Below are 14,912 nucleotides of genomic sequence, written 5' to 3' on the forward strand. Positions count from 1 at the left end.
CTCACTATGTTGGTGTACCCCTTTAACTGCCTTCTGTTAGGTAAGTGGAAAGTAGCAGCTTCTAAACAGCGGCTCCAACCTTATTTTCTTGTCCGGGTAAGTCATTTTCCTCTCTTGACCCAAAAGGCTTCTCTTAAGACAGATGCTTACCTTAAGGTGGGTACCATCTTTGGATTACATTTGTGGGACTGCTATTAAGACAGCTTAACCTGTGATTTTGGTCTGTACTTGCTGACCTCTGAATTTTCTGATCATTACCTGTCTTATATTCTGTTTCTCTGTTATTCTCACCTATTCAACATCCTGTGTAGACTCTCTGAGGAACCTTCCTCTACTGCTTGTGTGGACCCTGTTTGCATCTACAGTACCTGCTAGCAGCTCCTTCCTCGCTGGTTTATGCCTCACTATGTTGGTGTACCCCTTTAACTGCCTTCTGGTAGGTAAGTGGAAAGTAGCAGCTTCTAAGCAGCGGCTCCAACCTTATTTTCTTGTCCGGGTAAGTCATTTTCCTCTCTTGACCCAAAAGGCTTCTCTTAAGACAGATGCTTACCTTTATGTGGGTACCATCTTTGGATTACATCTGTGGGACTCCTATTAAGACAGCTTAACCTGTGACTTTGGTCTGTACTTGCTGACCTCTGAATTTTCTGATCATTACCTGTCCTATATTCTGTTTCTATGTCATTCTCATCTATTCAGCATCCTGTGTAGACTCTCTGAGGAACCCTCCTCTACTGCTTTTGTGGACCCTGTTTGCATCTACAGTACCTGCTAGCAGCTCCTTCTCCTTCCTCGCTGGTTTATGCCTCACTATGTTGGTGTACCCCTTTAACTGCCTTCTGGTAGGTAAGTGGAAAGTAGCAGCTTCTAAACAGCGGCTCCAACCTTATTTTCTTGTCCGGGTAAGTCATTTTCCTCTCTTGACCCAAAAGGCTTCTCTTAAGACAGATGCTTACCTTTATGTGGGTACCATCTTTGGATTACATTTGTGGGACTGCTATTAAGACAGCTTAACCTGTGACTTTGGTCTGTACTTGCTGACCTCTGAATTTTCTGATCATTACCTGTCTTATATTCTGTTTCTCTGTTATTCTCACCTATTCAACATCCTGTGTAGACTCTCTGAGGAACCTTCCTCAACTGCTTGTGTGGACCCTGTTTGCATCTACAGTACCTGCTAGCAGCTCCTTCCTCGCTGGTTTATGCCTCACTATGTTGGTGTACTCCTTTAACTGCCTTCTGGTAGGTAAGTGGAAAGTAGCAGCTTCTAAACAGCGGCTCCAACCTTATTTTCTTGTCCGGGTAAGTCATTTTCCTCTCTTGACCCAAAAGGCTTCTCTTAGGACAGATGCTTACCTTAAGGTGGGTACCATCTTTGGATTACATTTGTGGGACTGCTATTAAGACAGCTTAACCTGTGACTTTGGTCTGTACATGCTGACCTCTGAATTTTCTGATTACCTGTCTTATATTCTGTTTCTCTGTCATTCTCACCTATTCAACATCCTGTGTAGACTCTCTGAGGAACCCTCCTCTACTGCTTTTGTGGGCCCTGTTTGCATCTACAGTACCTGCTAGCAGCTCCTTCCTCGCCGGTTTATGCTTCACTATTTTGGTGTACCCCTTTAACTGCCTTCTGGTAGGTAAGTGGAAAGTAGCAGCTTCTAAACAGCGGCTCCAACCTTATTTTCTTGTCCGGGTAAGTCATTTTCCTCTCTTGACCCAAAAGGCTTCTCTTAGGACAGATGCTTACCTTAAGGTGGGTACCATCTTTGGATTACATTTGTGGGACTGCTATTAAGACAGCTTAACCTGTGACTTTGGTCTGTACTTGCTGACCTCTGAATTTTCTGATCATTACCTGTACTATATTCTGTTTCTCTGTCATTCTCACCTATTCAACAGCCTGTGTAGACTCTCTGAGGAACCCTCCTCTACTGCTTTTGTGGCCCCTGTTTGCATCTACAGTACCTGCTAGCAGCTCCTTCTCCTTCCTCACTGCTTTATGTCTCACTATGTTGGTGTACCCCTTTAACTGCCTTCTGGTAGGTAAGTGGAAAGTAGCAGCTTCTAAACAGCGGCTCCAACCTTATTTTCTTGTCCAGGTAAGTCATTTTCTTCTCTTGACCCAAAAGACTTCTCTTAAGACAGATGCTTACCTTTATGTGGGTACCATCTTTGGATTACATTTGTGGGACTGCTATTAAGACAGCTTAACCTGTGACTTTGGTCTGTACTTGCTGACCTCTGAATTTTCTGATCATTACCTGTCCTATATTCTGTGTGTCTGTCATTCTCACCTATTCAACATCCCGTGTAGACTCTGTGAGGAACCCTCCTCTATTGCTTTTGTGGGCCCTGTTTGCATCTACAGTACCTGCTAGCAGCTCATTCCTCACTGGTTTACGCCTCACTATGTTGGTGTACCCCTTTAACTGCCTTCTGGTAGGTAAGTGGAAAGTAGCAGCTTCTAAACAGCGGCTCCAACCTTATTTTCTTGTCCGGGTAAGTCATTTTCCTCTCTTGACCCAAAAGGCTTCTCTTAAGACAGATGCTTACCTTAAGGTGGGTACCATCTTTGGATTACATTTGTGGGACTGCTATTAAGACAGCTTAACCTGTGACTTTGGTCTGTACATGCTGACCTCTGAATTTTCTGATCATTACCTGTCTTATATTCTGTTTCTCTGTCATTCTCACCTATTCAACATCCTGTGTAGACTCTCTGAGGAACCCTCCTCTACTGCTTTTGCATCTACAGTACCTGCTAGCAGCTCCTTCCTCGCTGGTTTATGCTTCACTATTTTGGTGTACCCCTTTAACTGCCTTCTGGTAGGTAAGTGGAAAGTAGCAGCTTCTAAACAGCGGCTCCAACCTTATTTTCTTGTCCGGGTAAGTAATTTTCCTCTCTTGACCCAAAAGGCTTCTCTTAAGACAGATGCTTACCTTTATGTGGGTACCATCTTTGGATTACATTTGTGGGACTGCTATTAAGACAGCTTAACCTGTGACTTTGGTCTGTACTTGCTGACCTCTGAATTTTCTGATCATTACCTGTCTTATATTCTGTTTCTCTGTTATTCTCACCTATTCAACATCCTGTGTAGACTCTCTGAGGAACCTTCCTCTACTGCTTGTGTGGACCCTGTTTGCATCTACAGTACCTGCTAGCAGCTCCTTCCTCGCTGGTTTATGCCTCACTATGTTGGTGTACCCGTTTAACTGCCTTCTGGTAGGTAAGTGGAAAGTAGCAGCTTCTAAACAGCGGCTCCAACCTTATTTTCTTGTCCGGGTAAGTCATTTTCCTCTCTTGACCCAAAAGGCTTCTCTTAAGACAGATGCTTACCTTTATGTGGGTACCATCTTTGGATTACATCTGTGGGACTCCTATTAAGACAGCTTAACCTGTGACTTTGGTCTGTACTTGCTGACCTCTGAATTTTCTGATCATTACCTGTCCTATATTCTGTTTCTATGTCATTCTCATCTATTCAGCATCCTGTGTAGACTCTCTGAGGAACCCTCCTCTACTGCTTTTGTGGACCCTGTTTGCATCTACAGTACCTGCTAGCAGCTCCTTCTCCTTCCTCGCTGGTTTATGCCTCACTATGTTGGTGTACCCCTTTAACTGCCTTCTGGTAGGTAAGTGGAAAGTAGCAGCTTCTAAACAGCGGCTCCAACCTTATTTTCTTGTCTGGGTAAGTCATTTTCCTCTCTTGACCCAAAAGGCTTCTCTTAAGACAGATGCTTACCTTTATGTGGGTACCATCTTTGGATTACATTTGTGGGACTGCTATTAAGACAGCTTAACCTGTGACTTTGGTCTGTACTTGCTGACCTCTGAATTTTCTGATCATTACCTGTCTTATATTCTGTTTCTCTGTTATTCTCACCTATTCAACATCCTGTGTAGACTCTCTGAGGAACCTTCCTCTACTGCTTGTGTGGACCCTGTTTGCATCTACAGTACCTGCTAGCAGCTCCTTCCTCGCTGGTTTATGCCTCACTATGTTGGTGTACCCCTTTAACTGCCTTCTGGTAGGTAAGTGGAAAGTAGCAGCTTCTAAACAGCGGCTCCAACCTTATTTTCTTGTCCGGGTAAGTCATTTTCCTCTCTTGACCCAAAAGGCTTCTCTTAAGACAGATGCTTACCTTAAGGTGGGTACCATCTTTGGATTACATTTGTGGGACTGCTATTAAGACAGCTTAACCTGTGACTTTGGTCTGTACATGCTGACCTCTGAATTTTCTGATCATTACCTGTCTTATATTCTGTTTCTCTGTCATTCTCACCTATTCAACATCCTGTGTAGACTCTCTGAGGAACCCTCCTCTACTGCTTTTGTGGGCCCTGTTTGCATCTACAGTACCTGCTAGCAGCTCCTTCCTCGCCGGTTTATGCTTCACTATTTTGGTGTACCCCTTTAACTGCCTTCTGGTAGGTAAGTGGAAAGTAGCAGCTTCTAAACAGCGGCTCCAACCTTATTTTCTTGTCCGGGTAAGTCATTTTCCTCTCTTGACCCAAAAGGCTTCTCTTAGGACAGATGCTTACCTTAAGGTGGGTACCATCTTTGGATTACATTTGTGGGACTGCTATTAAGACAGCTTAACCTGTGACTTTGGTCTGTACTTGCTGACCTCTGAATTTTCTGATAATTACCTGTACTATATTCTGTTTCTCTGTCATTCTCACCTATTCAACAGCCTGTGTAGACTCTCTGAGGAACCCTCCTCTACTGCTTTTGTGGCCCCTGTTTGCATCTACAGTACCTGCTAGCAGCTCCTTCTCCTTCCTCACTGCTTTATGCCTCACTATGTTGGTGTACCCCTTTAACTGCCTTCTGGTAGGTAAGTGGAAAGTAGCAGCTTCTAAACAGCGGCTCCAACCTTATTTTCTTGTCCAGGTAAGTCATTTTCTTCTCTTGACCCAAAAGACTTCTCTTAAGACAGATGCTTACCTTTATGTGGGTACCATCTTTGGATTACATTTGTGGGACTGCTATTAAGACAGCTTAACCTGTGACTTTGGTCTGTACTTGCTGACCTCTGAATTTTCTGATCATTACCTGTCCTATATTCTGTGTCTCTGTCATTCTCACCTATTCAACATCCCGTGTAGACTCTGTGAGGAACCCTCCTCTATTGCTTTTGTGGGCCCTGTTTGCATCTACAGTACCTGCTAGCAGCTCATTCCTCACTGGTTTACGCCTCACTATGTTGGTGTACCCCTTTAACTGCCTTCTGGTAGGTAAGTGGAAAGTAGCAGCTTCTAAACAGCGGCTCCAACCTTATTTTCTTGTCCGGGTAAGTCATTTTCCTCTCTTGACCCAAAAGGCTTCTCTTAAGACAGATGCTTACCTTAAGGTGGGTACCATCTTTGGATTACATTTGTGGGACTGCTATTAAGACAGCTTAACCTGTGACTTTGGTCTGTACATGCTGACCTCTGAATTTTCTGATCATTACCTGTCTTATATTCTGTTTCTCTGTCATTCTCACCTATTCAACATCCTGTGTAGACTCTCTGAGGAACCCTCCTCTACTGCTTTTGTGGGCCCTGTTTGCATCTACAGTACCTGCTAGCAGCTCCTTCCTCGCTGGTTTATGCTTCACTATTTTGGTGTACCCCTTTAACTGCCTTCTGGTAGGTAAGTGGAAAGTAGCAGCTTCTAAACAGCGGCTCCAACCTTATTTTCTTGTCCAGGTAAGTCATTTTCTTCTCTTGACCCAAAAGACTTCTCTTAAGACAGATGCTTACCTTTATGTGGGTACCATCTTTGGATTACATTTGTGGGACTGCTATTAAGACAGCTTAACCTGTGACTTTGGTCTGTACTTGCTGACCTCTGAATTTTCTGATCATTACCTGTCCTATATTCTGTGTCTCTGTCATTCTCACCTATTCAACATCCCGTGTAGACTCTGTGAGGAACCCTCCTCTATTGCTTTTGTGGGCCCTGTTTGCATCTACAGTACCTGCTAGCAGCTCATTCCTCACTGGTTTACGCCTCACTATGTTGGTGTACCCCTTTAACTGCCTTCTGGTAGGTAAGTGGAAAGTAGCAGCTTCTAAACAGCGGCTCCAACCTTATTTTCTTGTCCGGGTAAGTCATTTTCCTCTCTTGACCCAAAAGGCTTCTCTTAAGACAGATGCTTACCTTAAGGTGGGTACCATCTTTGGATTACATTTGTGGGACTGCTATTAAGACAGCTTAACCTGTGACTTTGGTCTGTACATGCTGACCTCTGAATTTTCTGATCATTACCTGTCTTATATTCTGTTTCTCTGTCATTCTCACCTATTCAACATCCTGTGTAGACTCTCTGAGGAACCCTCCTCTACTGCTTTTGTGGGCCCTGTTTTCATCTACAGTACCTGCTAGCAGCTCCTTCCTCGCTGGTTTATGCTTCACTATTTTGGTGTACCCCTTTAACTGCCTTCTGGTAGGTAAGTGGAAAGTAGCAGCTTCTAAACAGCGGCTCCAACCTTATTTTCTTGTCCAGGTAAGTCATTTTCTTCTCTTGACCCAAAAGGCTTCTCTTAAGACAGATGCTTACCTTTATGTGGGTACCATCTTTGGATTACATCTGTGGGACTGCTATTAAGACAGCTTAACCTGTGACTTTGGTCTGTACTTGCTGACCTATGAATTTTCTGATCATTACCTGTCCTATATTCTGTTTCTATGTCATTCTCATCTATTCAGCATCCTGTGTAGACTCTCTGAGGAACCCTCCTCTACTGCTTTTGTGGACCCTGTTTGCATCTACAGTACCTGCTAGCAGCTCCTTCTCCTTCCTCACTGCTTTATGCCTCACTATGTTGGTGTACCCCTTTAACTGCCTTCTGGTAGGTAAGTGGAAAGTAGCAGCTTCTAAACAGCGGCTCCAACCTTATTTTCTTGTCCAGGTAAGTCATTTTCTTCTCTTGACCCAAAAGACTTCTCTTAAGACAGATGCTTACCTTTATGTGGGTACCATCTTTGGATTACATTTGTGGGACTGCTATTAAGACAGCTTAACCTGTGACTTTGGTCTGTACTTGCTGACCTCTGAATTTTCTGATCATTACCTGTCCTATATTCTGTGTCTCTGTCATTCTCACCTATTCAACATCCCGTGTAGACTCTGTGAGGAACCCTCCTCTATTGCTTTTGTGGGCCCTGTTTGCATCTACAGTACCTGCTAGCAGCTCATTCCTCACTGGTTTACGCCTCACTATGTTGGTGTACCCCTTTAACTGCCTTCTGGTAGGTAAGTGGAAAGTAGCAGCTTCTAAACAGCGGCTCCAACCTTATTTTCTTGTCCGGGTAAGTCATTTTCCTCTCTTGACCCAAAAGGCTTCTCTTAAGACAGATGCTTACCTTAAGGTGGGTACCATCTTTGGATTACATTTGTGGGACTGCTATTAAGACAGCTTAACCTGTGACTTTGGTCTGTACATGCTGACCTCTGAATTTTCTGATCATTACCTGTCTTATATTCTGTTTCTCTGTCATTCTCACCTATTCAACATCCTGTGTAGACTCTCTGAGGAACCCTCCTCTGCTGCTTTTGTGGACCCTGTTTGCATCTACAGTACCTGATAGCAGCTCCTTTCTCGCTGGTTTATGCCTCACTATGTTGGTGTACCCCTTTAACTGCCTTCTGGTAGGTAAGTGGAAAGTAGCAGCTTCTAAACAGCGGCTCCAACCTTATTTTCTTGTCCGGGTAAGTCATTTTCCTCTCTTGACCCAAAAGGCTTCTCTTAGGACAGATGCTTACCTTAAGGTGGGTACCATCTTTGGATTACATTTGTGGGACTGCTATTAAGACAGCTTAACCTGTGACTTTGGTCTGTACATGCTGACCTCTGAATTTTCTGATCATTACATGTCTTATATTCTGTTTCTCTGTCATTCTCACCTATTCAACATCCTGTGTAGACTCTCTGAGGAACCCTCCTCTACTGCTTTTGTGGCCCCTGTTTGCATCTACAGTACCTGCTAGCAGCTCCTTCTCCTTCCTCACTGCTTTATGCCTCACTATGTTGGTGTACCCCTTTAACTGCCTTCTGGTAGGTAAGTGGAAAGTAGCAGCTTCTAAACAGCGGCTCCAACCTTATTTTCTTGTCCAGGTAAGTCATTTTCTTCTCTTGACCCAAAAGGCTTCTCTTAAGATGGATGCTTACCTTTATGTGGGTACCATCTTTGGATTCCATTTGTGGGACTGCTATTAAGACAGCTTAACCTGTGACTTTGGTCTGTACATGCTGACCTCTGAATTTTCTGATCATTACCTGTCCTATATTCTGTGTCTCTGTCATTCTCACCTATTCAACATCCCGTGTAGACTCTGTGAGGAACCCTCCTCTACTGCCTTTGTGGACCCTGTTTGCATCTACAGTACCTGCTAGCAGCGTATTCCTCACTGGTTTACGCCTCACTATGTTGTTGTACCCCTTTAACTGCCTTCTGGTAGGTTAGTGGAAAGTAGCAGCTTCTAAACAGCGGCTCCAACCTTATTTTCTGGTCCAGGTAAGTCATTTTGCTCTCTTGACCCAAAAGGCTTCTCTTAGAAAAGATGCTTACCTTTATGTGGGTGCCACCTTTGGATTACATTTGTGGGACTGCTTTTAAGACAATTTTACCTGTGACAGGGTAGTTTGTTTGTCTCCCTTAAACCTGGTGTGTGCCAGACCCCAGCACTCACCCAAATGTACTGCTTTCATTCTCCTCTACTGTTGAACCTTAGTATGCTTACTTCACTGTCTTCCATGCTGACACGTTCCTCTCTATTCTGTTAATTCTTACCCACATCTAGAGCCTGAGCTTCTCTTGTTCCTACAATGCATTTTTAGGTCTTCTATACTGTCCTAATGGCTTATTGTGGTATTACCTGTCATTTTCTGCTTTTAGATGTCAATGATCTGAAAACTGCTGTCAAAGATCTTAAAACTGCTCTGTTCCTGCTGCGACGTTTTTCTTGATATATGAGTTTTTCTTCCAGTCATATTCCCTGCTGAGGCCTGTAATGTTCCTGGTGAATTACCTGTAGGGTTCCTATCCTATCATGGCTCACTGAATCTTGTTTCTCTACCATAATACTATACCTCCCAACATTCCTGGTTTCTGCAGATGCAAATGAGTACAGACAATAGGAAACCTGGGCCAGCTGGGGAAGGGTATGCCATACACTTACACACTCACTCACCTTCCACTGCTTGGATTCCAAAGAACAATGAGTAACCACACACCTAGGTACCAGCCATGGCAGTCAAATAAGAAGCTTCACAGGCAGTGACCTACTTTCATTCTGTAAATGTTTGCAGTTAAAGGTGTAAGGCAGTTGATCCAGGGAGAAAACCGACCGCCATACTTGGGGTCAGGAAGGAATTTTTTTCCCCCTCATGAAACATAATTGGCCTGAGTTTCATCAGGGGTTTTCTTTGCCTTCCTCTGGATCAATTATGTCGTAAATATAATTTGTTATGCTCCGGTGAAAAAAATAAATAAAAAGATTTAAAAATATAATTTTGTTATTTCTGATTTCTTTCAATACATAGTACATAAATTAATACAGTGGGATGATGATATTTTGAGAAGGAAACAATATAAGTAGTTCAGTCTGGATTTACAATCAATACCTGTGAATCACATGGGCCGAAATGATTGGTGAAGTCAAAAGTGATTAATGAAGATGAAGACACAAATTTATGAGTGATATTTCCAGGTGTACCTTTCTGCTCCTTTTTTACCGCTGATGGAGTTTGCAATAGATAATGTCTGCTATAAACCTCCAGTTACAGGTGCCCGTGGCTTTTCTACTAAGCAGCAGGTCCTCAGGTCGCCCTATTTAATCCATGGGAAATTTGCATTGCTGAGCTGTGCAATTACATAGCAGGTGTGGAATTACCATGGCTGGGCTGTAGGATGGGGATATAATAAGGATAATACTTGGCTCATATGCCTAGTCCCATAATGTCCATAAAAATTTACATGTGTGACTATCATAGGTTGGACTCTCTCCTTGTGGAATTCTGTAACTCGCTGGCAAAAAGCGATAAATCTCTGCATCATGGTTGGGTTTTGGGAACCCTGCTCCCCACCTACCCCAAGCAAGTTTAATGTGTTTGGGGTTAACTCCAACCCCTCACTTGGCTAATCCCACCCCATGCAAAGCCACCACCTTTGGGAGGGCTCTGGAAAGATATATCCAGCAGGTTCCCAGGTATGGTGGTAATCAGTATTTTCAAAAAAAGTGTTTTATTTTTACTTATGTATTTAAATAGACAAATGTATGTGTTATTCCGAAATAGAAAACGTACACCAGAGGCTCCAAAGAAGAAATTAGGTTAAAAAGGAAAATTTGCTGAAAAAGAAACTAGGTCAAAAAATGTTAAGTGTATAAATAGCAAAAAGTTGAAAATTGAAAGTGAAATCAACTTTGTGAGGTTGACAGGCCCAGATTCAACACATTAACCCCTGGATGGCACTCTGGGCAAACTGACTTATAGGGCCTTTATACTTACCAATATTGCCTATCCAGCGGCAGAGCTGGTGCTGCTCGATATGCGCAGACACACGGTATAAAAACACAATCCATTTAGCAGCTGCACTTATGTAACTGTGGTGGCCGCTGGCCTGAAAGTGCCAGGGGCCACTAAGTCTGTCCCTGCATAAACCCACAACACGTTGCTAAGTGACATGGTGCGTTTACATGTCCCACTACATCATGTCTGCCTACTTTTGAACTAAATATCTCTACCTATTATAAGACTTTGTTATCCTGATTAACTCCTTCTCAGCCATTTAAAACCTGACACCTATGAATGCTACGTACCACAGGTCAGGCTGACAAATATTGCCCGGCGGTATGTACAGCGTACCCTTCACACACATCGAATGCAGAACGCTCATTGATCTCTTTTTAGACCGCAAATCTTTTTTTTTTTTGAGAGTGAACATATTCTGCAGTACTGTGCGATAGGCAGCCATGGCAGGCAAAAGAGTTGCATGTTTTGACATCCTGGAATGAAAAGGTAAGGATCCTGCTGCCGGTACCTTACAGGTCAGAGGAAGGATACACTTCCACAATGATGCTGAAGAAGCAATGCCTCTAGGTGAGGATGGAAAATGATGTAGAATCAGGTGCCTGGAGAAGGATGTTTACTTCTGCACTATGATTTAGACACCGAGCAGTTAAATAGATGAGAAACGGGCCATCTGGCACAGCCATTGGTGCCCCATACTCATTGGTGCTGCTCCAGACGCAGATCAGGTGCTGCTCCAGACGCAGATCAGGTGCTGCTGATCCAAGTTTGCCCCCAAATAGCACACTTGGTAATTATTATTATTGTTTTATATAGTGCCATCAAATTCCATAGCGCTGTACAATGGGTAGACAGGACATAACATGTATGTAACATAACAAATTGACTAACAGAGACAACAGGTGAGGAGGGCCCTGCTCAAACGATTTTACAATCTAGAGGGATTTGGGGTGTATTACACAATAGGTAAAAGTGTTAGGGATAGACCAGCCACAGGAGAGGGACTAGGAAAGGTGAGATAAAGGAATACGGGAGAGTAATCCATAATTACATTGTTAATCAGCAGCCGATTGCATTATTGGCATCTTCAGGTAACCTCTTGTATATCAAGAGGACTTGGAGGCTGTCTTTTCTTAACGAGTAAACATATTCCAATTATCTTTCATAAATATTTTGCTAAACAAACACTTAAGTGAACGCGCCAGCTTTACAACCACCATGGCAACAAAGTTAAGGATCGGTTTGACATCAATTACTAATCTGCAACAAATACTCGCCCTTCTAGCCGAGACGTTGCAATTTCTGTAAAACAAATCCAGTCGTGTTATTAATCGTTTTTATATATTTAATTAAAGTAGAAGCGAGATATGCTCTGTGATGGAATGCGAGCAGTGGTGCCGTCGTGTGGTTTCCATGGTGATTACTCCACATCTGTGAGTGTAAGTGGGAATGGGTGCCACATGGGATAGGAGGCAAAGTATCTTGATTAACTCTTTGCGCTCTATTCAGTAAATGGAGAGCTGTGTTTCAGACTTCGCTTTACTTTATGGGAGTCCAACCCCAGTGAGCTTCAGCTCCAGGAAGAGCTGGGCTGGCCCTGGATAATGTATAGTTAAGTGAGTGAGATTTCTTCAGAGTCTCCTCTGTGCGTTATACAGAGCCAGCTTACTCTGCGTGAAGAGAGAGAGTTAAAAATCGCAGCTCTCCCATTGACGCGCCCCTCTAGGGGTTAATTGCGCCGGGTGGTTGGCGAGCTGGGCGGGAGCTGTCAGAGCTCTGGGTAGGAGGTGTGGGCGGTGACCGGGCTCCGTGGGAGGCAGCGGCCGTGAGATCACAGGCCCTTATCTGAGACCCCCCCTTTCTACTGCTCATTTCCTTCCCCGCGCGCGAGACCGGAGAGCCGGATGCCATCACAGCCCCGGAGTGACGTCATCACAGCTCTGTGCCTGCCCGGTGAGCTCACTGCTCCTCCCAGCGCTGCAATCAATGACTGCACAAGCCTTAGCAGTGCGCGGTGGGGAAAGTGCATAAGCACACCCCAGATCCTCTGCTCTCCTGGGATGCCGCCGCCGCCACTGCGTTTAAATGCATAGGATTATTGGCGCATCGTTTTAATTGCAGATTTTATTCGGGGGTTTTATTTATTTTATCGTCCGACATGGGATTACCTCCTCTGGAGTTCAGCGATTGCTATCTGGACAGCCCGCAGTTTAGGGATAGGCTGAAATCGCACGAAAGTGAGCTGGAGAAGACCAACAAGTTCATTAAGGAGCTCATCAAGGATGGGAAGTCGCTGGTTGCAGCCCATAAAAGTAAGTGTGTGTGTGGAGGGGTGTAACTGGTGAGGTGCCTGCAGTGTGGTCCTGAGTCAGGGTTAGGCAGGGGGGCAGATCGGCAGTGCTGGTCCTGAGTCAGGGTTAGGCAGGGGGCAGATCGGCAGTGCTGGTCCTGAGTCAGGGTTAGGCAGGGGGGCAGATCAGCAGTGCTGGTTATAGGTGTGATGCTTCCATTGACACACACCTGTCCAAAGCAGGAGCTGCTGCAGAACCTCCATGGAGCTGTCACCTTCTACTCATTCTTCAGAACCCTGAGACACATCTGTGGCTTCAGAGCCTTTTGAGAGTTGCTCTGTTATCTTGCCCCCTGCTCCTCTTTAACCTACCCTTAAGACAACCTGTAGCACATCAGCTGCTGCAGCAGTTCTTGAGATGCCTACTTGTCCCTCGCCGGGCCAGCCACGCAGCCCACTGGCATCCAGGCAGTTACACACTCCTTTACGAGGCACTTCTCTGATAACAGATGTTGCACCAGGGATACTGCTATAGCTTGTGACCTCAACCTTTAACGCCAGGCTGGCCTGATGCTTGGTATGGGGCGCAAGTGGACGGGGTTAAATCCGATCACAAAATAACATTCCACAGCCTTCCTTCCACATTACAGCAGGGAGGATAACTGGTTTTAGTGGGTATCCCAGTTGCTAACTGGGCTGCTTTTCCTCCCGATCCTGTGCAGGATCCAAAATAACCCTCTCACATTAAACTGCCCCTGATCTTCCAAAAAAATGTTTGTTTGTTTTATGTTAGCATTGTCGTAATACAAATCAAAGTACCAGAATTAATCAAACTCACCGTGATTATCCAGTTTTCCAAAACCAAGCTGTTATCTCCTTTTGCAAATTTGTTTCAGTCAATTTTCATGTTAAGCTTCAGACCTTTAAGCGGCCGTTGGTCTTGTCTTAGATTCAGGATAGCTTTATGCCAATCCCATGCACGGGTTAAATTCCCCCACAGTGTAAGCCTCTACCACCTCTGCTGGGAGGCTGATCTGTTTATGTATTATTCTAAAGCATTCATCACAGTTCTGAACATTTGCAATGCACACCTCCCTCTGGTTACATCTATTTTGAGATGTCATTGCACCTTGAATTTTTGCTGCAACTCAAAGGTGGCCTTAAGTGTCCAAAATAATCCAATCTTACTTTTTTGAGAAACGTGGCTTTTTGTTCCACGGTTTTAAAGAGAAATACAGAGCACAGAGTTTTACTCGCATAATTTGTATACCATGGGAACATTCTATGTGTTTCCACTGTTATTCCGCCCCAATAACTTTAATCCTCCCTATGTAAGGTTACAATCCATCCACTATACCCTACATTCCACTTTGGGATGCAGGTGGGCGGTCCTACTGATGTCTGTGGGTGGTCTGCTGATATTGTGGGTGGTGCCAATGTCAAACACACAATTGAAAATGGCAGGAAGGAAAGTGGGCGGGGTGTGGGCGTGCCTCGACGCTGCCCCTGCGACCCAGACAGTTCTCGGGTATGGTGATGCCCTGGAGCCTGCTCCAGCACCGGATCATGTGATGTTCCCAAGGGGGGGGGGCGATCAGACCCCTGCGGGAATGTGCAAAAAGTATAGCCATTAAATTAAGTTTGAGTGCTTTTCTGCCATCTTCTATTCTATGGATTGGCTGAAAGCATAAGTTACAGATGGCAGGGCCGGACTGGCAACGCTGAGCCTGCTCTGGTGCTTTAAGGCCAGCAACCGTCTGATGGCGTAGGTGCAGCCGACATCTGGATATGCGCGGCTGCGCGCTACATCTTTATGCTTGCTTAGCGTTAAGTGGGGCACATCCATCCAATGGCTGTTTGCTAATGGCCCAGATCTGCTGCTGGCGTGGCGGATCCCGGTCACTTGCCCGGTTTGCCAGATGTCCAGTATATTATACTGAGAGCCGTGACATGCGCAGTTGTCAGCATCGGTGTTTAAGTGGTTGTACCTGCCGCAGTGAGTAAAATAATCGCGGGTATTGGGGCGTATGGGCGTTCTGACATCTTCTTGCATCCCAGATAATGGAGCCGTTGTGTAGGGCGGCTTTATCA

At 44.7% G+C, this 14,912-nt stretch overlaps 1 protein-coding gene across 3 annotated transcripts in view; it reads left to right on the plus strand.

Annotated features, from left to right (window-relative positions):
* The first annotated feature begins 12,426 nt into the window (after positions 1 to 12,426).
* ARHGAP26 (Rho GTPase activating protein 26) overlaps positions 12,427 to 14,912 on the plus strand; it is a 148,982-nt gene continuing 146,496 nt past the window's right edge. For all 3 annotated transcript variants that reach the window (XM_053462087.1, XM_053462088.1, XM_053462090.1), the window contains exon 1: positions 12,427 to 12,843. In XM_053462087.1, coding sequence (XP_053318062.1) covers positions 12,690 to 12,843 — 154 coding nt within the window. In that variant the 5' untranslated portion in view covers positions 12,427 to 12,689. The remainder of the gene's footprint in view (positions 12,844 to 14,912) is intronic.

The sequence above is a fragment of the Spea bombifrons genome, chromosome 4 (genome assembly GCF_027358695.1).
Source record: "Spea bombifrons isolate aSpeBom1 chromosome 4, aSpeBom1.2.pri, whole genome shotgun sequence".
Taxonomy (NCBI): Eukaryota; Metazoa; Chordata; class Amphibia; order Anura; family Pelobatidae; genus Spea; species Spea bombifrons.